This window comes from Heterodontus francisci, chromosome 2 (genome assembly GCF_036365525.1).
Source record: "Heterodontus francisci isolate sHetFra1 chromosome 2, sHetFra1.hap1, whole genome shotgun sequence".
Classification (NCBI taxonomy): domain Eukaryota; kingdom Metazoa; phylum Chordata; class Chondrichthyes; order Heterodontiformes; family Heterodontidae; genus Heterodontus; species Heterodontus francisci.
The window spans coordinates 193,022,978-193,036,533 of record NC_090372.1 but is presented as its reverse complement, the minus strand read 5'-3'; the positions used below and the strand labels follow the sequence as shown (position 1 = coordinate 193,036,533).

The 13,556-nt window shown below is 46.4% G+C and overlaps 1 protein-coding gene across 2 annotated transcripts in view; it reads right to left on the bottom strand.

Moving 5' to 3' along the window:
- vipr2 (vasoactive intestinal peptide receptor 2) overlaps positions 1–3,484 on the bottom strand; it is a 168,542-nt gene extending 165,058 nt beyond the window's left edge. For both annotated transcript variants that reach the window (XM_068014986.1, XM_068014987.1), the window contains exons 1-2: positions 3,125–3,484; positions 1,878–1,983 (exon numbers count right to left, since the gene is read on the bottom strand). In XM_068014986.1, coding sequence (XP_067871087.1) covers positions 1,878–1,983; positions 3,125–3,238 — 220 coding nt within the window. In that variant the 5' untranslated portion in view covers positions 3,239–3,484. The remainder of the gene's footprint in view (positions 1–1,877; positions 1,984–3,124) is intronic.
- Between the last annotated feature and the right edge of the window lie 10,072 nt (positions 3,485–13,556).

Below are 13,556 nucleotides of genomic sequence, written 5' to 3'. Positions count from 1 at the left end.
TCTAGTCCTGATCAAGGATCCCTACCCGAAAGATTAATCCCATTTTTTTCCCCCCCCTCTTTCTAGAATTTCTTCTGTGTTCATTTGATTTTAATGTCACTAATTTATTTTCTTGAATTGAGCCCCAGCTTCCACCTTTACTGGGCCAAACATTATAATCTCCTGCTGACAGCACCATGTCCCCCGACAACTACTCTTACTTTGGTGGGGGGGGCCTGTCTGAACAACTGCCCACCAAATAATTGCCAGATTATGGTTTGACTTGTGCTGCGGACTCGGGCTTACAAGCAAATAGATTGAGACAACACAAAAAATATTAACTTACGGCTGTAAGAAAAGGATGACTTATCACACAAGCCTAGACCCTGCTGCTATAAAAATGCAGTCTCTACACCCCTGCACAAAGCAGTACCTCCACACTGGGGGATTGGGGTGTATTAAAACACACTCTATGATTAAAACCCAACACACCATACGCTTTATTCAAGGCTGTCTGTTTTATAATGTTCAGATGGTAATCATGTGATAATGTACTGCCCTTCCCCCTGTCACTATGTATCAACACCATGGGAGGAATTTTAACCCTTCAATTGTATGTGGGAAATGGGAGGATAGGTTGGGATGGGCATGAATGCAAGCCTACATTGGTTCTCAGTTTTCTCTTGGAGCCAGGGAAGAGGACTCCTCCTCATGTAAATATAACTTTTGTGCTTACATTTTGGTGGCAGTCTTGGTTTGGATGCTGTGCTCCCAGGAAATCTCCCCACAGAAAGCACAGTGCATGCAGGCAGGTGTTCTGGAGGCAGGATCCCTAGATGCCATTCCCACGCAGGCTGCAACTATAATGGATCCTCACTGCCTGTGTCACAGAGAACTAGGAGCTGCACAATCGAATTTCTATACCTTTCTGGTTGGTATTTCTGTTTGATATTTCTGGTTAGTTTACCTTTTTTCAAAATACCAAACAGAGGAAATCTCTCTGCAAACACACTTATAACGTAACGACAACACCAGAGGAACTTATAATTCTGGTGAGGTGGAAATCTTAAAAAAAAACTCCACCAGCTTGCGTTCCTTACAAGATAAACCTGGTCACCTAGTTTACCTGCTGAATGCACCTCCCCCTCATCAGTTCAAGGTGTGTGCAGTCTTCAGGAAAAACTCCACTCAAACAAACACCATTTCCAAGTAGATAGCAAAGTTACATATACTGAAGGGGAAAATGTGAGCCTCAACAATTCCCAGCATTTCCCAAACCCTCACCAGGAGCCTGCAGTGTTTGGTGTTTGACTCTGCAAACCGAGCCCATCACAGGCATCTTCTTAAACATGGTAAAGTTTTAAAAATGCACAGGTCTGTCAATTAGACTTTTAATTCAGCGGCAGGGCTAAGTTGACCAACAACTTTGTTTCAATTAAAGCTGTCACCTCAACACAAAAAAGCAAAGCTTATTTCCCACACGACAATAGTGGCTCCACTTCAAAAGTGCTTCATGGGCTGTAAAGTGCTTTGGGACTCTCTGTGGTTGTGAAGGGTGCTAGATAAATGCAAGTCTTTCTTTTATTGGCAAATACTTACAATTTTTGTTAAAGTTTGCACTCTCCATTCATGGAAATTTAGTTTCCTTTCTCTTCCTCCCTCTTCTCCAGATTTGGGCAGAGTGTTGAATTGAAGATGTGCTATTGTGTAATACTGACGGGTTTAGTTTCACTGAACTCTCCCGAAATGTTTTGCCACGTTAAAGGCGCTATATCAATGCATGTTACCAATCCCCCAGGGTTTGTTTCTATTGATGCATTAACTGACTAGGTTGCTTCCCCACTACACCCCACACCCTCCCACTCCAGCCCAAGTGCCAAACGGGCAAATCTCTTCACCTTTCGAGAGATCCGTGCTGTTGGGTTTGTTCAATCGAGTCAAACAGCGAAACTCCTCCCGCTGCATCTCCAGGTAGAGTCGGCATTCGGGGTGGATCCCGTTCACCTGCAGACAGTGACAGGGAGGGCGCTTTAATACTTCAGCTCACTCACAACACACTCGGTTTAGTGTACACACACAGCTCCAGGTGGCAGCGACTTACACAGTCACTATTAAACTACCAGGGACAGTACTAGGCAGCTCGATGTGAATGTGTATGTCAAGTTATAAATATTACTATTTGATGGGGATGGCCAGTTCCTTGCCTATTTAGTAACCTGGGGCTGAATGTTCACACACAACTGGCACATTCTATTTTAACATAACATTTAATATACAATTTCCCTTTGGTACATCCCATTTCTACATGCCCTCCAAAATATGTAACCAGAGATCGACTGAACCCAGAGAAATGATTAGATCTGTTGGGCTTGAGCAAGTCGCAAACATTGTGATGCTTTCCCAGAAAGGATCACACTGGCTCATTGGTTTAGACAGTCTTCTGACTGACAAAAGTCGAAGAAAAATCAGTTTCTTTACTACACAAGTAATTCATAATGGAAGTGCGTTGAGACCTTTCCACCAGGTGACCGAGGCGCCACATAAATGCAATCTCTCCCCTATTTATATAGCCTAATAGCAGCGCCCGATGTTGTGAGATTAGAGGGGATCTGGCGGCCCAAAACGGAAGAGCTTGCGCTGCAAGAGACACAGAGACAGGTTAAAAAGTGACCGTCCCGAGAGTTAAAGCCACTTCAATAACAATCTGGGTTTCGCTCCTTCAAAGGCAGTTTGGAAACTAAGCCCTGATATTGGCAGCCTATCTGGCGCAGGACTATTAAATATATAATATATTTTAATTGCAACATTTGTATCGAAACTGTAATTAAAATAATTTGAAACCACGCAAAATCCCACAAAATTGTCACACCATAAAAGCCAAAGAGGGAAAGGGGATTTTTAAAAAACTTTAAATTATTAGATTGAAATGTAAACTAACAGGTACTGTTTGTAATTTCCTCAAACAAGCCGTTTCCAAGATTATCCACAACATGGACAAGACTTTGGCCACATAGAAATCAATTGATTAGAAGGATTTCTTTCTACCAAAGTTGACCGTAAAATTCCAGATAAAACTTTCAAAAGTCAGTCGTGTGTCCAGTCTGAACATTGCAAACACCAAGATTGATCTTATCCCGAGACTTACCGAAACCAGGGACCAGAAGGTAAAGGAGATTTTAAACAGAATGTCTCTCATGGCGACGGCCTCGGTCAGCTTTCTAAAATGTTGACTTCTTGCTGTCGGGAGCACCATCCACATCCCATGAAAGAATAAAACAAACAGCGCAGAGACAGCTCTCCAAATGGAAAGAGGGAAGTTTGCAGACAGCACAGTTACACCTCTCGGCAGCCAGCCGCACGACAGTAAATTTCACTGAAGGCAAATCCAATTCCAAGGGATTCCTCTCCTTCCCTCCCTCTCTCTCTCTTTTCCTCCCTTCTTCTCTGCCTCACCCCTTCTCTCGCTCTCCTCCCTCCTTCTCTCTGTTTTTCTTCCTTCTCTCCCCACTCTTTCCCTCCCTCTGGTCCTTTTTCCCTACCTCGCCCTCACTCCCTCTCCCTTCCACTCCCTCCCCTTCTCCCCTCTTTCTGTTTAACCTTCCCTCCCCACTCTCCCTCCTTCCCTACCTCTTCCTCACTCCTTCTCCCCTCTATTTCCCTCCCTCTCTTTCCCTACCTCTCCCTCACTCCCTCTCCGCTGTACCCCCTCTCTTTCTCCCCCTCGCTTTTCCTCTCTCACTTATTAAACATTTGGTTTGTTTCGTCCTCTTTACCACGCTCTGCTGAGACTGAGTCCTCGTCCTGTTCTAAACAGCCCGGCGGCTGAATGAGTTGCCCTCAATGAGCAGATGCCCCTTCTCTCCCCCTCCCCGATGGCTGCTGTGATTTCCGGGGGATGGTGTCTGGGCTCTGGGGACAAGGCGACTTTCCGGGCTGGGCTGTTACCCCTTTATGCAGCTTCTGCTGCGGTCAGGGTCTGTGATGGAAACGGGGCGCATTAGGATGTGTGACAACATGAAGACAACTACAAGCAGGCGGACCTCAGCCGTGAGTCATAAATAAGCACAAAACACTTGGTAACTTCTCGGATCCTGCTCCATCCCAGCTCGAACCGGCTTTTCAAATGCACCCTCTCAGTAAGTAATAATGGTAAATAATCAAATCCATCAAAATAACACCAACATCTTGAAATATGTTTTAAAGAAAAATATAAAAATATGGGCAATAAATAAAAACACAAAATGTTGGAAATACACATGGAGAGAGAACCAGAGTTCCCGTTTCCTTTTATTTTCCCACCTGCCCTTTTTCACGTGCAGCATTTTCTGTTATTTTATCTGACTTCGTCTGATGAAAGGTCACTGACCTGAAACGTTGGGTTGAATTTTCCCAGCCCCTCGATGCTGCAGGGAGAGGCCCGCCTGGAACCTGTGACATTGAGACGGGCCCGCCGTATATTACCTGTGGCGGCGGCGGCGGCGGCGGGACCCCGGTGCGGCCCCCACCGCATGGCCGCGGAACCACAATGAGCATATGGTAAGGAGTGACCTTTGCTGATTATGCAGCCCACCGCCTCTCCACTGCTGCCCTGTTCACAGTTGGACAAGACAGCGGGTCCTCAGAGGGAAGTTGTCACGAGCGCAGGTAAGTTGTGTTATTTGGGGGTCTCACTCTACATTCTGAAAGGGAGGGGGGCTGAGATTACAGGAGGGAAAGCTGTGCTGGCATGAAGGTAGATACCGTGTACCATCCCTCCGTTAACAGTGTACGCTCTGTGTTTGTGAGGCACCCTGTGTGTTGGGAGGGTGCCAGAAAGGGCAGGAGCATTAATGTTATATGGATGGTGGGGGCAATCGATTCAGCTGGTAGGATCTTGATGGGGTCATGCTGTGCCACTCTGAGTGTTGGCCAAGATGGGCAATGCCATGGCACGCCACATAGTTGATCCATGAAAGCAGCTGATAACCCATCAACACCAATCCATGCTCTGTTAGGAACCTTCGAATACATGCAGGATTCCACTTTATTTATCACATGGGAATAGGTATGGTCATCCTACATTGTGTGATCCTCTGCACGTGAGGATCTGTATGCGCCAGAGGCAATATCAACCGGTAGGTGTGATCCACGTAGAGGCCCTCTGGTCGTGAGCAGCAGCCCCCAAGGGGAGCCTGCCATTATGTTTGCCGTGCATCTACAGACCCCACATGACATGCCATCGGATATCAGAGCACCAGTGTCAGAGGCGATTGCGCATGTAGAGAGAGGGTGGTGACACGTCTCTGTGCCCTGCTCAAGGATGACCTGCAGCCCGTGGGCTTCAGTGGACAATCCTATGCCAGCAGTCCTCATGGTGGCAGCAGTTCTCAAGCCTGACGCCTCTGCAGCCTTTTAGGGGCCCGCCAGAGACCTTTATGGGGTCACACAGTCAGCAGTGCACCGCTGCATCAGTGAGGTGATTGATGCCCTGCACCGGAGGGCCAGTGAGGATGTCCGCTTCAGGGCGGACTCTCACAGCCAGGCCCAGAGGGCCATCAGTATCGGCACCATTGCCGGAGAATCATAGTTTGTAATGTTCATAGACTGCACTCATGTGGCCATCAGACCTCCCGCCAGGCTACCACCTGCAGACGTCACCATTAAAGGAACCCTCTCAATCTGGGTGAAGCTGGTATGTGAACACTACAGATACCTGCTGCGAATGTGTGACCACTTCTCAGGCAGCTGCCGTGACACTTGGGATTTGCGCCAGTCCCGGCTGCCACTGCTGTTCACTGAACTGGCTTAGATGGAGGGGTGGCTTCTTGGAGACAAGGACTATTCCTTTGCAGATATGGCTCTCAACACCAGTGCGACTCCACCACTGCTGCAGAGGAGAGATACAACGTCAGCCACTGAGCTACATGAGCCTCCATTGAGCAGGAGATCAGCATGCTGAAAGAGCACCTCCAATGCCTGTATGGATAGGGTGATGCCCTGTACTACGGGCCGAAAAGGCCAGCTCCTTTACCACTCTGCACAACTACGCACCCAATAGGGGCAAGACCTGGCATGATGAGGAGAGATGTCAACAGGATTCCTCCTCAGACTATGAGGACACTGAGGACCTACAATATGAAAGACGCATGGGAGGGCAGATGGCACCAAGCTGTGCACGCAGGGCTAGCAGTGAGGTAGGGATATATGGAAGTGGCTTATCAGACAAAGGCTGTCTCCTCCATAGGAACCAACATGAGCTCTGCAAGCCACACATCACCCTCGCTCACAGGGGCGGCACAGTGGCGCAGTGGTTAGCACCGCAGCCTCACAGCTCCAGGGACCCGGGTTCGATTCCGGGTACTGCCTGTGTGGAGTTTGCAAGTTCTCCCTGTGTCTGCGTGGGTTTTCTCCGGGTGCTCCGGTTTCCTCCCACAAGCCAAAAGACTTGCAGGTTGATAGGTAAATTGACCATTATAAATTGTCACTAGTATAGGTAGGTGGTAGGGAAATATAGGGACAGGTGGGGATGTTTGTTGGGAATATGGGATTAGTGTAGGATTAGTATAAAATGGGTGGTTGATGGTCGGCACAGACTCGGTGGGCCGAAGGGCCTGTTTCAGTGCTGTATCTCTAATCTAAAAAAAACCTGCTGTGCACCAGTCCACATCTGCAGCATCCCTGTGTAAACCGTTAGAGGCAGCAGCTGACTGAGCCAATGTCCATGTCACTGCATCCATGGAGACGCTCATGAGTAATGGTGGCATGGCAATGATGTTATTGCATACGTTGGGTCTCCTGAAGGGCCAGTGGTGTGAAGGGTTGTGACATTGACGCCACATGCTGGCACACATCATTCACACAGAGAAAAGGACACACATGTTGATGAGGAACATTTAGTGAAAGACATATTTACATTGCTGTGACACCCGTGCATTCCCATTTGTATCAGTGTGTTCTCTGTAAACCTCTGTAATACTTTTTATGGTATATTTAAGTCTCACGTCCTGGAATGTGCAGATATACGATTATTCACCCAGATGCGGGACGCCTACAAGAAGGAATATTACACTTGAGTGGGAGAAGAGGATCGCAACTTCACAGGACACTGGGACACAGCAGGGTAAGTATGTGGCAGCAAAGCAGAAAGTGCTGGGGTCACTCAGCAGGTCAGGCAGCATCTGTGGAGAGAGAAGCAGAGTTAACTTTCAGGTCTGTGAACTTGGACAAGTTAACTCTGCTTCTCTCTCCACAGATGCTGCCTGACCTGCACTTTCTGCTTTGGTGCCAGATTGACAGCAGCCCCACTCTTTAGCAGTGAGGTTAAGTATTTCTTTGACAGCTGTCAGGAAGCAGGTGCTGGGGCGCTTAAAATAGGGCCCAGCACCTGCTGCACAACTGTCAAAACTCTCGCTGTGCCGAATGCCCCACCTCTCCCCACATAATATAGCGGGGGGGGGGGGGCGGCGCACGGCCTCAATGGAAATGAGCCCCCGCGATTAATATCACGGGGGCTCGGCGGCAGCCGGCAAATGTGGGCACGCCGCCGAGTTCAAAGGGTGCCGCCGTGGAGCGCGTCACCCCAATAAAATTCAGCCCGTTAACTCTGTTTCTGTCTCTACCGATGCTGCCAGACCTGCTGAGTATTTCTAGCACTTTCTGTTTTTATTTCAGGTTTCCAGCATCTGCAGTATTTTGCTTTAATGTGGTTATTAAATGTACATATAATTTCCACAGAGCAGCACAGTTACTGAAGCAATCTGTGTATCTGAAATAAGGAACAGAAAATATTGGCAGTCTGAAATAGTAAGGCCAGGTTAACAGCCCCTTCAAAAGAATAAAAACAAGAAATGCTAGAAATACTCAGCAGGTCTGGCAGCATCTGTGAAGAGAGAAGCAGAGTTAACATTTCAGGTCAGTGACCCTTCATCAGAACTGACAAAAGGTGATGATGAGCTGCCTTCTTGAACCGCTGAAGACCGTGTGGGATAGGTACAGCTACAGTGCTGTTAGGAAGGGAGTTCCAGGATTTTGACCTAGCGACAGTGAATGAACGGCGATGTAGTTCCTAGTCAGAATGGTATGTGACTTGGAGGGGAACTTGCAGGTGGTGGTGTTTCCATCTATCCGCTGCCCTTGTCCTTCTAGATGGTAGAGGTGGTGGGTTTGGAAGGTGTTGTCTAAGGAGCCTTGGTGCATTGCTGCAGTGCATCTTGTAGATGGTACACACTGCTGCCACTGTGTATCAGTGGTGGAGGGAGTGAATGTTTGTGGATGGGGTGCCAATCAAGCGGGCTGCTTTGTCCTGGATGGTGTCGAGCTTCTTGAGTGTTGTTGGAGCTGCACCCATCCAGGCAAGTGGTGAGTATTCCATCACACTCCTGACTTGTGGCTTTTCGATGGTGGTCAGGCTTTGTGGAGTCAGGAGGTGAGTTACTCGCTGCAGAATTCCTAGCCTCTGACCTGCTCTTGTAGCCATAGCTGGTCCAGTTCAGTTTCTGGTCAATGGTAACCCCCAGGATGTTGATATTGGGGGATACAGCGATCGTAATGCCATTGGATGTCAAGGGGAGATGGTTAGATTCTCTCTTGTTTGAGCTAGTCATTGCCTGGCACTTGTGTGACGCGAATGTTACTTGCCACTTATTACCCAAGCCTGGATGTTGGCCAGGTTGTTCTGCATCTGGAAATGGACTGCTTCAGTATCTGAGGAGTCGCGAATAGTGCTGAACATTGTGCAATCATCAGCGAACATCTCCACTTCTGACCTTATGACGGAAGGAAGGACATTGATGAGGCAGCTGAAGTTGGTTGTGCCTAGGACACTACCCGGAGGAACTCCTGCAGTGATGTCCTGGAGCTCAGATGATTGACCTCCAACAACCACAACCATCTTCCTTTGCACTAGGTATGACTCTAACCAGCAGGAGAGTTTCCCCCGATTCCCATTGACTCCAGTTTTGCTAGGGCTCCTTGATGCCATACTCGGTCAAATGCTGCCTTGATGTCAAGGGCCGTCACTCTCACCTCACTTCCAGTTCAGCTCTTTTGTCCATGTTTGAACCAAGGCTGCAATGAGATCAGGAGCTGAGTGGCCCTGGTGGAACCCAAACTGAGCGTCTCTGAGCAGGTTATTGCTAAACAAGTGCCGCTTGACAGCACTGTTGCGACAGCTTCCATCACTTTACTGATGATAGAGATTAGACTGATGGGGTGGTAATTGGCAGGGTTGGATTTTTCCTGCTTTTTGTGTACAGGACATACCAGGGCAATTTTCTATATTGCCGAAATGTTGTCAGGGCCCATAGCCTTTGCAGTATCCAGTGCTTCAGTTGTTTCTTGATATCATGTGGAGTGAATCGAATTGGCTGAAGTCTGGCATCTGTGATGCTGGGGACTTCAGGAGGAGGCCGAGATGGATCATCCACTCGGCACCTCTGGCTGACGATTGTTGCAAATGCTTCAGCCTTATCTTTTGCGCTGATGTTCTGGGCTCCGCCATCATTGAGGATGGGGATTTTTGTGGAGCCACCTCCTCCAGTTAGTTGTTTAATTGTCGCCCACTGTTCACGACTGGATGTGGCAGGTCTGCAGTGCTTAGATCTGATCCAAAAACAAAAAGTGCTGGAAATACTCAGCAGGTCTGGCAGCATCTGTGGAGAGTGGAAGCAAAGGTAACGTTTCAGGTCAGTGACCTTTCATCAGAACCGGCAAAGGTTAGAAAAGAATTAGGTTTTAAGCAAGTGAAGGGGTGGAGGGTGGGGGAGAGAACAAAGGGGAAGGTGTTTGATAGGGCAGGAGAGATTAAATAACAAAGCTGTCCTGGGACAAAGGCAAAGTGTGTTAATGCTTGTGGTGAAAGTCAAAGCATTAGTCCAGAGAGAGTGTTAATAGAGGAATAATTAACAGTTTTGACTACATGAAAAGCAGGCACATGGTTAAAAGTAAAATATTAAAAAGGACAGTCATGCTCTGAAGTTATTGAACTCAATGTTCAGTCCACAAGGCTGTAGAGTGCCTAATCGGAAAATCAGGTGCTGCTCCTCGAGCTTGCGTTGATGTTCACTGGAACACTGGAGCAGGCCAAAGACAGAAATGTTGGCATGAGAGGAGGGGGGAGTGTCGAAATGGCAAGCAACCGGAAGCTTGGGGTCATGCTTTCGGACTGAGCGGAGGTATTCAGCAAAGTGGTCACTCAATCTGCGTTTGGTCTCCCCAATGTAGAGGAGACCGCATTGTGAGCAGCGAATACAGTATGCTAAATTGAAGGAAGTACAAGTAAATTGTTGCTTCACCTGAAAGGAGTGTTTGGGGCCATGTAACTCTAACTGATTCAAATACAGGTGGTGCAATGGTGCTCTTCTATTTACCTTGCTTCTAAATGGTTCACAATATGTAAATAGGCATGCTTACCTACATGGGCAGAGCATTGCCATGTCAAGCTGGCTCAGTTTTCCCCGAGCTTACCTGCAAGGCACCTTGGAATGTTTCTATAGATTAAAGGTGCTGTATAAAAGCAAGTTATTATCATCATTATCAATAGAACAACGGCATGGGGAAGAGGTTAGAAAGGCAGAATCTCTGTCATGAGATGGTGCTAGTGAGTTTGGGTGTTGCACTATTGGATGTGCCATCTTCTGAGTGAGACATTGGACAAGGCCTTGTCAGCCCTTTCAGGTGAATGTAAAAGATCCCATGGCACCGTTTTGAAGAAGAGCAGGGGACTTCTCCCTGGTATCCTGGCCAATAGTTATCCTCAGTCAACATCACTAAAACAGATTTTCTGGTCATTTTAACATTGCTGTTTATGGGGTGTGCACAAATTGGCTGCTGTGTTTCCTACATTACAAAAGTAACTACCTTTCAAAAGTACTTCATTGGTGGTTGAGTGTTTGAGGCATCCTGAGGCCATGAAAGGTGCTATAGAAATGCAAGTCTTTCTTTGTTTCTTTGACTAGTGCACTTTCAAAGACAGGGACCTTCAAACACGATAACAAGAGTCATTGTGCAGTGTCTTTTTGGGAATGTTGCCTGCTACCATGGCCTTTTAAAAGCATCACAGCATTTGATTAAAAACAACATTCTTTCAGTTTGACCTTGAAGGGGAAATCAATACATTATTTTTCTTTCTGACTTTGAAGGAGAAAAGTAATTAAACATCAGGAACACCACTGACAAATGTAGCTTTCATGCTAATGATTCTCTTTAACTGCACAATTAGAACGTGAAAAGCTAATAAAAGTTCTAGATACACAAATATCGAAAGAAATCTGGTGATTAGAATAGATAAAGTCAAAATTAACCTTCAATAAATTACAATTTTGATTAAGAAGCAGTAAATGTGCTCATTTTTAGTGAAAGAACCTGCATTTATATAGTGTTTTTCATGAATGTCCCAAAATGCTTCACAGCCAATTAAATAGATTTGAAATGGAGTCACTGGTGTAAGATAGGGAAGCGCAGCAGTAAATTTGTGCACAGCAAACTCCCACAAACAGCAATGAGATAATGACCAGCTAATTTGTTTAAGTGATATTGGTTGAGGGTTAAATATTGGCCAGACCCGGACAATATCCAGGCTTGGGCTGATAAGTGGCAAGTAACATTCACGCCACACAAGTGCCAGGCAATGACCATCTCCAACTAGAGAGAATCTAACCATCTCCCCTTGACATTCAATGACATCACCATCACTGAATCCCCCACTATCAACATCCTAGGGGAAACTGAACTGGAGTAGCCATATAAATACCGTGGCTACAAGAGCAGGTCAGAGACTAGGAATCCTGCGGCGAGTAACTCACCTCCTGACTCCCCAAAGCCTGTCCACCATCTACAAGGCACAAGTCAGGAGTGTGATGGAATACTCTCCACTTGCCTGCATGGGTGCAGCTCCAACAACACTCAAGAAGCTCGACACCATCCAGGACAAAGCAGCCCGCTTGATTGGCACCCCATCCACAAACATTCACTCCCTCCACCACTGACGTATAGTGGCAGCAGTATGTACCATCTACAAGATGCACTGCAGCAATGCACCAAGGCTCCTTAGACAACACCTTCCAAACCCACGACCTCTACCAACTAGAAGGACAAGGGCAGCAAATGCACGGGAACACCACCACCTGCAAGTTCACCTCCAAGTCACACACCAGCCTGACTTGGAACTACATCGCCGTTACTTCACTGTCGCTGGGTCAAAATCCTGGAACTCCCTTCCTAGCAGCACTGTGGGTGTACCTACCCCACATGGACTGCAGCAGTTCAAGAAGGCAGCTCACCACCACCTTCTCAAGGGCAATTAGGGATGGGCAATAAATGCTGGCCTGGCCAGCGATGCCCACATCCCATGAATGAATAAAAAAAAGACCATCAGGAGAACTCCCCTGCTCTTCTTCAAATATTGTCATAGAACCTGACTTAACATCTCATCTAAAAGATGTACTCCCTCAGTACTGCACTCAAGGTATCTGTTTTGTTTAAGTGCTTAAATCTCTGGAGTGGGGTTGAACCTACAATCTTCTGATACAGGGATGAAAGTGCTACCACTGAGCCAAGGTTGACGTCTGTATTTAACTTTTCTTTTTGCTGTATTGGCTGTTCATATTGTTATGATCACAGATGGAGGAGTGCACTGTCTTTCTCTAGTTCCACTTCTCCACGGGTCACAATATATATTTAAATGTTTTACCCAGTTACCAAAGGGCCAATGATACACTTCATTCTAGTTTCGGAATAAAAATCTGCCAACCAGGTTTCTTGAATAAACAACAAAATTATTAATTTATTATAAAACAAGACTCATTCAATAAAGGCGTAAAGCTTTTTAACATACAGGTTGAAATATGAAAATATAAATATATTCCCTTCTAAATAACTCCAACACATACGCATACCCACACCAGTTAAAGGAAAAATAAAGAAGCTTTCTCTTTAGAGATCAACTTTAAAAAAAAAACAAGTCCAGCATCTCCTCAGGCATTTCCACAGTCTTTTGAACATGAGAGCTCAAAAAATATCAAAAATGGAAGCACCTTCTTAACAATACCAACAGATCTTTAACCCAACACCCAAACATGCAATCTCTTGATAGTAGCAAAAAAACACTCAAAGAAACCTGCAGCCAATCTAGGAAAAAATCTGGGAAATCCCTGTACGACTCCCGAAACAACTTCTAGGAGTCTGTGGTATCCCATAACTCTTCATAATCCCAGATAACCATAAATTACACCAAACCCGGAAAAGTCCTACTCGCTCAGGAACTTGTTTAATTCCTGTTCAGGAGATTATAGCAACACTTTACCCATCACATGTTTTGCCAGCCCAAGATAACTGTGAAGAGAAATCCTTCCTGGTATCTAACCTAATTCTTTGCCTATGTATTTTATATGCATCCCCTCTGGTTCCCTCATTCCAATCCATCTCCAATAAACAATCCAACAGTACTGGGTGCCCTCCTTCAGTTAAAAGCCTCACTTGTTTCCCCGATGTAGCCATTTCGCCAAATAAAATAACCTTTATTTTTGCAGCCAAACCTCAGTAATGCTACATCTCTTCCTTTGCCAGATTTTATTCAGCAGGAGACTGGGGTCACAGATCTT